At 42.5% G+C, this 13,667-nt stretch overlaps 1 protein-coding gene across 1 annotated transcript in view; it reads right to left on the bottom strand.

Annotated features, from left to right (window-relative positions):
- The window catches only part of MAMDC2 (MAM domain containing 2), a gene marked incomplete at its 5' end in the record, with an annotated part of 101,616 nt that overhangs the window by 49,336 nt on the left and 38,613 nt on the right, over positions 1 to 13,667 (bottom strand). The window contains 2 exon segments of the mRNA XM_014581011.3: positions 1,980 to 2,064; positions 4,474 to 4,745. Coding sequence (XP_014436497.3) covers positions 1,980 to 2,064; positions 4,474 to 4,745 — 357 coding nt within the window.

Genomic DNA, 13,667 nt, shown 5'->3' with positions numbered 1-13,667 from the left:
CACTCGGCGTTCGCAGCCCCGGCCCATCACAACACAGCCGGTCCCACCACACCCCGCTTAGCACGTCTCCTTCTGAGCCGTGGTTTGGTCATTTTTTAAAACGGCGCCGCAACACCAAGCCACGCGTGATCCTGCCCCCTCCGGCTTGCCATGCGTGACCCCACCCCCAGCACAGCCCCAGTTCCTTCCAACACTGCCGCCCGGGTTGACAGCTTCCCTTCTCCAGCTGGCCTGAGGAGCTTGCCGGCATCCTTACTGGAGTTCCTCGGCCTGGTGGGGTCTTCTGGCGGGGCCATAGGAGCCGGCAGCGCCCCTACTGGCTCCAGTGCAGAGTGCACGTGTATGCTTCCCCTCCATCCTGGACTGGCAGAGTGGTGCCCCAGAAAATGTGGTGCCCTACGCAACGGCATACTCCGCGTATGCCTAAGGACAGCCCTGATCCTGGGAGCAGCAGGATAACCCCTGCTGGGCAGTGCTTACAGACAGCCGCCAGTGGGGGTCCCCCACAGCCCACAGCCCAAGCACAGTAATCAACAAGGTACTGACACTACACCACACTTCATCATGTCTGTCAAACCAGTGCTTCCACTGGTGAACTATAGTGGAATGGGGCTCAATGGAATGGAGTGGATGTGCAGGGAGATACAGTGAGGGGCTGGCTGGGAGCATTGGTCATGTAGCTAGGTAGGCAGGCTAGAGAATGGAGCTGGATAGCTGAGCTTTATGGCAGAGACTGTTGTGACTGGTGCAGGGCTGGTGCTGTAAAACAAAAAGGATCCCCTGTCTATTGAGTGTCCATTGTAGAGCCAAACAGATGTAATGATTATTTTTAAACTTCTTTGTGTTTCCAAAGTAGCCGGCCTGTCCAAAGAAGAGTAAAGTGTGTGTAAATTATTAGGCATGTGAGGACTGTGCTAAGTAAGTTTTTAGAAGCACAGTAAAATGTTAGACTAAAAGATAACATTCCAAAGTAGTGTTATTTATTATACACACAGGAATGAAAAAATTCTGATTCGTCCACCATGAAAGTTATTTAAAAATGTAAATATTTCCTATTCATTGCAATTTTATAACTTTGGTAGGGATCTCTGAGATATATTATGGGGAATTAAAAGAGTTAAATTCCTTCTTTTAAGTACATTCATCCGTACAATTGTGACTATATGGAGCTGCTTTGTTGTCTCCATAAAGGACAGCTAGTCACAGAGAGTACATCTACACAGCAACATTATTTTGAAATAACTTAGCCCGTATCTATGCAGCAGGCAGCTATTCTGAAATAATGTTGAAATACTGTCAAGCTGGAGGACTTCTTACTCTGATTCCTGTAACCCTCATTGTATGAGGGGTGAGGGACGTTGGAGGAAGAGTGCTCTATTTCGAAATAAATACTGTGTAGATGCTCCCAATTTCAAAATAAGCTATTTTGAAATAAGCTATGCAATTGACGTAGCTCAATTTGCATAGCTTATTTCAAGTTAAGCCCTGCTATGTAGACACACCCAGGGTTGCAGCTATTGTGTCTACCTTCAGCTAGTCTACCTTTGTGAGACCTATAGCAGCTCTTAAATGTGCAATAAATAGCCCAGAAATAAAATATATAAATTTAAGTAAAAGCAACAAGGAGTCCTGTGGCCCCTTATAGACTAACAGATGCACTGGAGCATAAGCTTTCGTGGGCAAAGACCCACTTTGCCAGATGCAAGGACTTTGCCCATGAAAGCTTATGCTCCAATACATCTGTTAGTCAAAGGTGCCACGGGACTCCTTGTCGCTTTTGCAGATCCGGACTAACACGACTACCCCTCTGGTACTTGACATACATTTAAGTGAAGCTCTCTTGTCATATAGATCTATATATGTACACATACATCTGCTTGGTTTAAATATAGAAAACATTTTACATGGATTATGAGAGAGTATTTTCTAATAATTTTTTAAATTTAATCTATACACATGGTAGGAGGGATAATACTTACCAATACAATATCCGGTAGTTATTTTAATTTCAAAAACTGCTACACTGGCAGAATTATCTTGTCCCAGTACACCTTCCAGTACAAGCTGGAAGATATAAACACAATAGTATAATTGGTGCCAATATTTCCATTACTATATCAGAACTTTAAAACTGCTATATTGGAGTAGCTAAATAACTGTAGTGGTCTTGTCCTGGTTTAATCACTAGAGATGCCTTTGCTGGCAGTCCAATAGAGAAGCCAAGGAGAGAATGGGCACAGAGACTGTACTACTCTCTTTCCTCTAGTCAGTGCTAAAGCACATTGATAGGCAATAAAAGGAAGCCTGAACATTAATTTACTATAAAGAGATAAAACATCCACAGATTCTCTCTCTCAAATCCTCACAATTATGGCTTCCCTCAAGTAGGATGGGCTGAGGAGGCCCAGGCAGCTCACTACTGCGTTCCCTGCTCTAATACGCCTATGGGGGAGCGGGAGGGGAGCTATCATATGGCTGCAAGTGCTCCAGAGGCACATGTCCAAAAGAGACATGTGTGAGCAGAATGGGAACCAGGCCATGGCTCCAGCTCTGGGGCCCTAGCAAATGCTGGCAAGACAAACACTTAGAAGTTATGCATGCTACTGCTGCTTTATAGATGTATCAATGTGCCTCCCATTCCTCCTGGAGGCTATTGGGAAAAAAATTCATCTCCTAGATCACTCCGGTGACTTGAACAGCATTACATCACAGATCAATTTAACCTACCATGTTTTACACACAAGCATAGAACATGCTCCTGCTCCCACTAAAATCAACAGAACATTTCTCATTTACTTTCATGGGGACGGGCTCAGACATAGAACTTACCGCAGCTGCAGTTCCACTGTTGAGACAAAACACATCACACCCACCTCAGCTCAACACTCTTATGCATGTGTGTATGCACAGTTTGTGGACATTGATGCCCATCCTCCTCATTCCATCACCAGCTATTCTTTATTGTTCCCAGGAGCTTTATGACAAAAACAAGACCAAAAGCATAGACCTGCCACTTGTCAAGACAATGGAGGACTTGCTGAAGTTCTCTATGCTTGTATGTCTCAATATAAATGGAACTTGGGGACCGTTCTAATGCAGTCACTCAGTGAGACAGTGATGACCTGGAGAAACAGCTTCAAGATGGCTCAACGAGAGCTGGAAGCAGCTAGCAAGGGAGTATAGAAACTAGCATAGCACTGAGCTGGGAGCATTTGGACCAGACTGGAAAGTGAAGAAAGATATTACCAGATACCCTGTGGAAAGGCACTTGGATATCAGTTCTGCCCTGTAAGCTTCTAACCACCTTTGAGGATAGGGGAGCAGAAGCAAGAACCAGTGAGTACGGGGGTAACAAAAGCTCTCTAAAGAAGAGTGGGACTGGGAAGTAATTACTGATCTGGGAGCATAGCTGATTAATCCAAGTGGGGGTAAGAACTGATTTATTTGGAAAAGTTACTAATTGCTTTGGGGAGATTAGTAAATTACTAATTGATTTATTTGGCAAGGGACAACTTGAATTATTTAAATGATGGAAGTCAGCAATAACTACTTTATTTTAGAGACAGAATTAGTAGATAGATTGATGCAGATTAGCAAATCAGTGTTTAAATGCACAGATGCTCTGGAACCAGCAGCTAACAGGTTACAGTAGGGATTAATTCTTTCATCCTTCACAGTTACACAAACTGAGTATCATTCACTATAGGAGTTATTTTGACTGGGACCTTAAAAAGCGAGGTCCCATTTGCACCAAAGCTCATCTTTTGGGAAGTAGCAACTTGCTTATGTATGTGCCCTTGTATGCTTACTCTTTCTGTCCAATTACCATGCCGGCTCAGATCTGATTTTTGCATATCACTCTAGCAGCCCCTGCTTGCTCCATGGCTTATCTGGAGAATTGTCCCTGACAACACTGAAGGAACTATGTATTAATCTGAAATCCTTTGTGCACCTAGCTGCCACTGAATTTGCATATATTAGGCCTGCATATTCAGGTCCTCAAGCACATGGCAGAGGAAAGTGAGTGAAAGCCAAAGTCAAGGTTCCCATGAAAAAACTTTTATTTTCTACTGAGTTCTCTTTCTGTGTTCTCACTACTCAAAGATTCTCCTACAGAAAACAAGGAAAAGCAAGAAGAATGCCAATGTAGTTTGCAGAGTTGTTGTAGTTGCATTGGTCCCAGGATGCTAGCAAGACAAAGTATGTGAAGCAATATCTTTTAGTGGACCGATTTCTATTCATGAAAAATGCATGTTTATGAGCTATACAGAACTCTTCTTCAGGTCTATGACATTTGGCTGAATAATACTGAAGACTCTTTCCAAACCTAAAGAAGAGCCCTGTGCTGCAAAAAAGCTTGTTGGTCCATTAAAATATATGATCTCACCCACCTCGTCTCTCTATTTAACAAGAGTCAGTACATTCCAGCATCCAGATAGTAAATCCAGTACTATCTTCTACAACTGTGCTTACTTTGTAATTTTTTGTGGTGTTTCTTAAATCGAGACTGGCTATGAGCCAGCTATCTGAAGGCTCCTTGGCTGACCACAGTAAACGATCAAAGCTTTCTCCTTGTAACCTCAGATACAGGTTTAGCCTGGTAGGATCAAATGACGGCTCTGAGGCTGTTGCAATCTGATAGATAAGCCTGATGCAGCTCCACTCTTCAGAATGTAGTTCAGGACTGCTAAGTACTGCTTTCTCACCCTGAGTTCCCCAGGAAGTGTCCACAGAAATGTAATGACCTAGGAACACAAACACACAGAAAAACAGGACAATAAAATATCAGATGCTTTACTTGTTCCTCACTATATGAAAGTATTCATTTTAGGGAAGAAATGTTCTACAGAGGTCAGACCAGGGGATAGACTTCTTCCTTCCATTTCCAGCACCTCCACCTATTGCGCAAGCATTTAATTTCTCTGTGCCCAATTCACCCATCTATAGACAAAATATAAACCTACCTCACAGATACACAGATAACTCAAGTTTGCTTTGAGATCCTCATATGAAAGTTGCTGCAAGTGCAAAGAATTCTTTTTTAAAACAAATTTTGGTTATTTTACCCAAGTACTGTCCTTTAAATCTATAGTTTTATGAAGTAATTTTTATATAGATAATGAATTGATTGGATCTTTCACAGGAACACTCAGTTATTTTCTGGACAGAAACATTTCTAGCTTCATTGTATAATTCAACTTTTTAAAAATGAAAATGTATTTTAATGGACAATAAAATCTACGCATTTCTTGTAAATTTGCAGTAGACCTTGAAATAAGCCATTGGCAGTTCTTCCTCAGGTTACTACTGAAAATATACACGAATGCAGGGTAATGTGTTGGGGGGCCATGAGAGGTCACAAGACTCCAAACACTTGGGGCAGAAGGGGGCAAGGGACTGGCCAGTAGCCAGCAGGCAGACTAGCAAGGAATCCGCTCCCCCTCCTGCACTCACCGTCAGCAGAGGGGAAAGCAGACTACTGTGGTTCCAACTCTCTCTGCTCCTCTGTCTGCATTGCTGAGGGGAAGGGCAGGACTGCCCTTGCACTCACCAGCAGGAAGCAGAGCATCACGGCCTGAGATGCAGAGTAAGCTGGGGCCATGTTGTTCCTCTTCCCCCACCACTACCAGAGGGAGAAGAGGTGGGACAGGGGCAGGGAGAAGCGGGGTCTGGTGTGGAGGGGGGTCATCCTTGCCCTTCCCCAGAGCTCCCCTCACAAATGTCCTGATCCATCAAAGCACGAAAGTGTGTGCTTAACTTTAAACATGACGGCTACGTCTAGACTGGCAAGATTTTCCGGAAATGCTTTTAACGGAAAAGTTTTCCGTTAAAAGCATTTTCGGAAAAGAGCATCTAGATTGGCATGGACGCTTTTCCGCAAAAGCACTTTTTGTGGAAAAGCATCCGTGGCCAATCTAGACGCACTTTTGCGCAAAAAAGCCCCGATCGCCATTTTCGCGATCGAGGCTTTTTTGCACAAAACAAATCTCAGCTGTCTACACCGGCCCTTTTGCGCAAAACTTTTGCGCAAAAGGAACTTTTGCCCGAATGGGAGCAGCATAGTATTTCCGCAAAAAGTATTGATTTCTTACAGTAGGAAGTCAGTGCTTTTGCAGAAATTCAAGCGGCCAGTGTAGACAGCTGGCAAGTTTTTCCTGAAAAGCGGCTGATTTTCCAGAAAAACTGGCCAGTCTAGACACAGCCGACCAGTCACCCTCACTAAGTATTGTGTTGAACTGGCACCTGAGTGAGCATGACCCCACTCAACTGTGTAATAACAGGGAAAAAGCCCAACTCACAGTCAGAAGACTTTGGTTCTTTGTACAGCAAATAACCCAGAAACATAGACCTCCATTCACTGCCCTCTCCAAGCCAGGTAATAAGCAGTATATTTATGTTTGTTTATATCTTCTTACCAAGATCTAGAATGGAATTATGAAATGTTTATCTAAATAATCTTTAAAAGGAAAGGAATGCTATAACAATTAATATAGTCCCTGAAAAATAGTCTCCTCATCTCCATCGAGATTGTCCTTAATCTAATCCAGTCTTTGAGAGAGATTTTAGCTCATACACAATTTATTAAATACACTCTTGCTTGTGAAATGTGAATTGTTTTAATCGGGGGTTCTCTTTAGTATACAGTTGGCTTGCTGTCATTCAGATTGCAATTAAAAATTGGTATAGAAATATATTCATAAATATTTATCTGGTTTGAATGACCAGCTTGCATATATGTAAATCCCTATTTTTACATGCACAAAGAGAAAAGTTTAGATTTGATTCTCATCTCATACTAAATTTACATCATTGTAGCTCTACATATTTCAGGGATGTGACTTCTGATTTACAGTGGTAGATTACATTAGTCAGGTCCCACATTTATACTGAGAAAATGTATGTGCTGTCAAGGCTGTTCCCCATTCTGGCACTTTGGGTGCAAAAGGTGGGGACCTGCAGGAGATTTTAAAATACCTTGCCACTAAAGGCTTTTGTTAAAAACTCTCGAAGGTCACTGATTTCCTGGCCTTAGATTGGTATCATTGCCACTACTGAAATGCAAAAAAAATTTGAAAACCCAAGAAGGTGCATTTGGGAATTCATTCTTAACCCTCCATCTGAAGAGAGCTTGAAAACTAATTTCTCTCAGCAGTTTGGCTTTGCAGTCTTAGGAACATGGACACAGAAATGCTCACCTTCTAGGACACATGGCCTTAAAAGGGTGATTTCTATTAATATAAAAAAAGAGAAAACACTTAGGGTGTAATAAGATACACAGTACCAAATTTTAAAATAATGTGCTATTTCAACACATTCCTTATCCCTCATGGAATGAGGGTTACAGAGATGCCAAAATAGCGTGCCCATAATTTTGAAAAATATTTCAAAATAACGGGCATATTTAAAAGAAGTGGGGTAGCTATTTTGGGATACCTCCAGTATGTCCTTATGTACCCTTAGTGAAACATTGCTTGGTGGCTAGGTGTTACAGAACAACTGGGAAAAAAAGGTTTAAAACACAGATAATTGCTTCCCTGGGATTTAGTTGGAAAGTTACAGCGTAAGGCGGTAGTTAAATGAGCTCAGCACAAAGAAGTCCAAGAAACCCAAACCTGTTTGTGTCTGACTAAATATTTCCTGTTCTATTCACATTTCAAGACTTATTCCTTCCCTAGGCATGGATGTCGCTGGATTCTCCATCCATAGCTCCCTGGCTTATTTCTTGTCCTCTCAGGCTCTCTCTGGCCATACAACAAGAACAAAAAGGGCTACTGCCCATAATTCAAAAGCCCATACTCTGTTTCCATTGGTTCTCCTGACGTCCTGTCAATTCACTTCCTGCTTCCCTAGCATTCCAAGGGACTCAGTAGGACCCACTATGGTTTTAACTCTTAAAACAATTAGGGTTTGGTCTCAAGAGTTAACTATTGAGAAAAAACTTTAGTTAACTGAATGGCTGGAATGTCCAGAAAAAGGACCTCCTTCCCCAAAACACAACACATACTTTTTAAAAAATTCTAAACAGAACAATGCAGAAACATTGCTAGGGGTTTTTTATGTTTGTTTTGTTGTTTTTTAATTGAGTTAACCAGTAATATCTAGTTCAGTCAAAGATTTTGATTTTCAATAAGGTCCCACTTTTGCCCAGTTTTTAAACATGGATCCAAAGCAGCATATAATTCAAAGCAGTGCACTGCAATTGCTGTTTAGATTTCAGTCCTATTTTTGTCTAGAATGTATGAGACACTCCAGAGGAAACACAACCTCCGTATGACTGCAAACCATAACGCTCATCATTTTGTGTTTTTCAAAAATAGATTAGTATAAAGACAGGGAAAAATACATTCAAATAGAGACCTCAAATTACCAGCTACATGGCTCAACTGCCTTTCTAACTTGAAAACTTAATTATAAGTAGACTTGGATCTACTTTTCTTTTATAAACAGTAATTTATTTTAAAATGTTCTCCGGTGTCTGCCGTCTAGATGTTTATGCCATCATAAAATTTGATTCTGCTCCCTAAATACATTATACACTTGTTCTCATTTGCTGTAGACTCCCTGTTAAAGTGAATAGCATATTTGATCAAAGCAAAGCTGGAAAGCATGTCTCTTGAGTCAGGTCTCTTTCACATTGGTTTTGACCAGTTCATTGTTATTGTAAGGGGACTGTTACCCCTTACTAAAACTCTGTGGGAGTTTTTTGGTTTGCCAGCTCCCAGTTTCAGAAGGGGAAGGGTTCATGAGACTGACAGACCCCAGAGACAATGGAAAGTAGCCAACACTCCAGCTCAGCCTGATTGACAGGTTGGACAGGCCAGTGAGGAAGGGGAGAGGCCAGGCCCCGTCCTCCCTGTGAGATGGGATTGTTCTGGCTCTCTCTGAGCAAACAGAGAGCTGAGACACAGCCCAAGGAGTGCAAGCTGTGTGCTGAGGGGCAGTTTTTGCAGCAGCTGAGCCTGACACACACAGCTCAAGGAGCGCAGGCCCTGTGTTGAGCAGCAGACTGGCAGTGCTCAGAGCCAAAAGGAACAGAGAAGCAACGCAAGAAGCTAGAGACTGGCCAAGCAGCACAGCCTGCAGCTGGATGTGGTGAGCAGCTGGGAACTACAAAGTGTGGGGAGAGGCTCTGGACTGGGAGAGGGATCTGGCCACTTAGAGCTTGAGGCTGTGTGGTCACTGCCAGAGCAAGTGTGTCCAGCCTGCAGCCCCTCCCCCCTCCCCCCGCAGCACATCCAAGGCCTCTAAGGGGCCTCTAAGGAAGAGACTGTGGACTGTCCTTACACTCTGCAGGCTGCTGTTTTGATGTCCCTGTGCTACAGAGCAGGGCTGTGTGTTCTCATTTAACCATTCTCATTGTTTCTTATTCTATTCTCTTTAATCAGTTAGGGTATGTCTACACTACCTCCCTAGTTCGAACTAGGGGGGGGTAATGTAGTCATACGGAGTTGCAAATGAAGCCCGGGATTTGAATTTTCCGGGCTTCATTTGCATAAAGCCGGCCGGCGCAATTTTTAAATGCCGGCTAGGTCGTGGAACGAGGCGTACAGCTAGTTTGAATTAGGAAGCCTAATCCGAACTAGCTAGTCCGTGCCGCGTGTAGCCGCGCGGCATGGGGGCCGACCTAGCTGGCATTTAAAAATGGCGCCGGCCGGCTTTATGCAAATGAAGCCCGGGAAATTCAAATCCCGGGCTTCATTTGCAACTCCGTATGACTACATTACCCCCCCTAGTTCGAACTAGGGGCGTAGTGTAGACATACCCTTGATGTCTAATAAATTGTATTTGCTTTGAACCTTATGAAGTGATCACTGGGCCAAGAAGGCCTGCAGTGTAAAGAGAGCACCTCGGAGTGAGGACACCCTAACTCCTGCCCCTAGTGACTACAAGGTCGGAGATTAAGCCCCAGGAAACCTGGGCCCAGCCTTGTTGGGGTTTCAGGGGCTCTGCTACTCAGGAGAATGGAGGGGGAGCCCTCAGGATCAGGGAGGCCATGGGGTAAAGGAAGTGGGAGCAGGGACTCAGATCCTTTCGCTGGTCCATTTCACCGGGGTGGTATAGAAGCCAGGAAAGTTCCCCACAATAGCAGGACCATTCCCCCGCTTACATTATACACTAAAGCCCTTTTGTAACTGAGGTAATGAGGCAATGAGAAGCTCAGTTCAATAAGATGCTGAACTCTCTGACATCAGTCCAGCAAAGCATTTCAGCACATACTTAATATTAGCAAATGAATGGGTCCATTGTGGTAATGGTACAATTGATGTGCTTAGAGTTTAGCAGTGTTGTCTTCAAGTCATCATTGTCAAGTCCAAGTCAAGTCTCAAGTCACTACAGTTCAAGTCTCAAGTCAAGTTTCGAGTCCCTAAAGTCACTTTCGAGTCAAGTCCCAAGTCGAGTTTCAAGTCTTAATTTTAAAAATGTCAAGTCACTTTTGTACAAGCCATCAATATCAGCATTTTTGGACAATTTTTTCACCAAGTCGATTTAACAAAATTAGCAAGTTGAGTCTCAAGTCACAAACAATGAACCCGAGTCGAGTCTCAAGTTGTCACCTAGGTGACTTAAGTCGGACTAGAGTTCAAGTCGTGGGACTCAAGTCAACAACTCTGGAGTTTAGCATGTGCTTTAAGTACATTGCTAGACTGAGATCAGAGTGCTTGGAACACTGCAGGATGGAGCTCAGAAAGAGACAGCATTCTAAACCAGGGTGGGGAACCTAAAGCCTGGGGGCCAGATGCAGCCCCTTGCTTGCCTGAATTCGGCTCCCTCTGCCCCAGTATTAGGAAGCCTGCACTGGCACTCCAGCTCCCTTGTAATCCCCCCACACGGCCTACTAGCCTGCCCGCCCCCAGACTCTGGTATGTGAGGGGAATGTGGGGAGTATCTTTCTCCTTCTCAGTCAGGGGCCGCCACAGTGATAGTTTGGTTGGGTTTTTCTGCTTCTCACTTGTGTGTGTGGCCCGCAATTGATTTTTTCTGTCAGTCAGTGGCCCCTGGCCCCCCAAAAGTTTCGCACCTGTGTTTTAAACCTCTTCTAAATGAATGGTGGCACTGACTAATATGCTGCCATTGTTGCACAAGGACACTGTCAAGCAGATAGGACTTCAAGGACTTGGTCCAGAGTGATGGTGGGAGAGAAGCTAAGGGCTGTTAGCGAGGGCATAAACTCCCCCAAGTAGAGAGGTGGGCAACCTTCCATACTTGCAAATGCAGTGTTGTCCTTCCTCCAACTAGAAAAGGAGAAACATTTTGACTCCAGAAGTTCACTTCTGCTTGGGCAACCCTTAGGAAGCTGTTGAACTTGGTAGATCTCTTGTTAAAGGCTTATGGCAGAAATAACTCTTAAAGCAGAGTTCTCACCGGACCTAATTTTATTTTTAGCACATCATATGTACAAATATTCCTCAAAATCATCTTCCCTTCAACAGTACAGAACATTTAATTTATTAGTGATCACAGAGAATAATTAGAATGGGCCCGACTGTATCTTAACCATATGCCCGAAGTAGCTGCCTCCTCCCAGGTACAGATCAGAGAACAATGACTCACAATTTCTCCCCTGCTTACCCCTCACTCTGGGTAGGGAATATGATACTCCAACCATTTTCTTGAAGCAGTTTACTCCTCACTGTGCCACTTAGCCAGCTACTATGACTGGCAAATTGATGAGAAATAGCAGAGATAGGGCTTCTCCCATTCTGCACCCTCTCCCCACACATTTGCATGTAGCAGGCAGTATTAAGCAAATAATTCCTATTTTTCACTTGTGGCTATAACACAGTCTGAACAGGGCCAAACAAGGGAGTAAAGTTACCTTATTCCCCAGCAAGGGAAGTAATCTAGACCTATGGCTGTTAGAATAAATGCTGCAAATCCAACTGATGTCAGCGGGACTGTCACATGAATACTATTTGCAAAACAAGGTCTTTAAACTCCTAGGGGAGTGTATATCTCTGACCTTGCTTCTCTAGTAATCAGTTTTCTTAAAGACTGACATTCATTTTAAATTGATTAGGCCATAACCTTGCCACTTTTTCACACAAACACTGCACTTCTAGCTCACAAGGATTTTTATGTTTACTTAGCAAATTTCAGTGTTTTAATGCTATTATAGTAAAATCTAAAGGGCTTCAATATAACACTAAACACCAGCTATATCAGTACTTCTTTGAAGTATTTGTTCCTCAAAACAGTCAGAAAATTACACTGATTGCACATTCTATGAGTAACATGAAAGGCAGGAAGCTAAATATTGTGGCTAATAAACTAAACTACAGACCATTACAAAAAGATTACAAAGCATTTGTAAGAACTAAAATTACCAATTCTACTGATGTAACAGGGTGTAAACATTTAGAACTGTAACCACAGATGTGTTCCACCCTTCATGGGGCTTATGCCTGGTGCAGCTGTTCATTCAATCTAGCACCAGTACAGTTGTGCAGGGCGGGGGGGAAAGAGGAAAAAAAGGGGAATATTTTATGAACTGAAGAAATCTAAGTGAAAATGTTATTAGGCATCATTATAAAATGTATATCCACAAATATACAGATTTACAAGACAGTTACAAGTCATCTGTTTTCTCAACCTACCACACAGAAATTAGAAACAGTATAAAGGTTTCTAGAACCAGAAATTTCCTCCATGGATATCTCCTTTGGCACAACAATATCTAGTTTTAATTTTTAAACAGATCATTCTTCTGCCAAGAATAAAAGAACAGATTAGATACCATTTTTGTGGCTACAGCATTTTACAAATATGCATTAAGCTTTGCTCTTTCTACTGTAAGGGTTAGCTAACAAACACTATTTCCCACAGCCATCATTTGTGCAATGAAGTTTGCACTGTAAAGGCAGTATTTTGATCTGGTATAGGTTATACATGAAGGTTTGCTTTGACAACAGTGAAATCTTACTGGCTGCTCTTATGAGACTTTGGATGAAAACCGCAGAAGTTTCATTATATTATATTAAATTAGAGGTGTTCAGCTTCAAGATTCCATATTTGGTCCATACATGGCGGAAGTAGGGGTGTGGAAGATGCTGCAGGACCCCTGGGATTGAATGGTTTCTATTATATACTTATACAGGGTTTATATTTTCATTCAATGGCACTCAGCATCCCCATTAGAGAAACTGTCCCAGCACCTCTGATTTGGTCCAACTTTTTTTTCAAGGGAAAAGAGGATTTTTGCCTACATTAACTGTTTGCTGAAGTTGTCTGCCTCCCTCAAATATTTTCAATTTTTCAGCAGAAAACGACACCTGACAACCAAATTTGGCTGAAAACTTAAAAGTGTTTTGGCTTTCAGTTTTCCAGCAAAAAGTTGAATTTTTCTGCAGAATAACAAAGAGACTTATTTTACAAGTAGCTACAGTTATTTTAAGATACTTTACCTATAGTTTTACATTTTACTAAGTGAAAGGATTCAGCATTTTAGCATTCCTTTGCACATAAGAGTCAAGCTCAATAGTTCAAAAAATGATTACCCTTGAAGAAGAAAAATCTGTATGTACATTTCATTAATATTTGTCTACACTGGGGATAAAGAATTACTTTATGCCATACAAATCCATAACAAAAACCAAGGTTGTCCCCATGGGACAATTGGTTAACCAATTAAATGGGATTTTACATCCCTAACCACAACAAGGTTGGGG

The sequence above is a fragment of the Pelodiscus sinensis genome, chromosome 6, assembly GCF_049634645.1.
Source record: "Pelodiscus sinensis isolate JC-2024 chromosome 6, ASM4963464v1, whole genome shotgun sequence".
Classification (NCBI taxonomy): domain Eukaryota; kingdom Metazoa; phylum Chordata; order Testudines; family Trionychidae; genus Pelodiscus; species Pelodiscus sinensis.
This window is presented reverse-complemented; position numbering and strand designations above follow the sequence as displayed.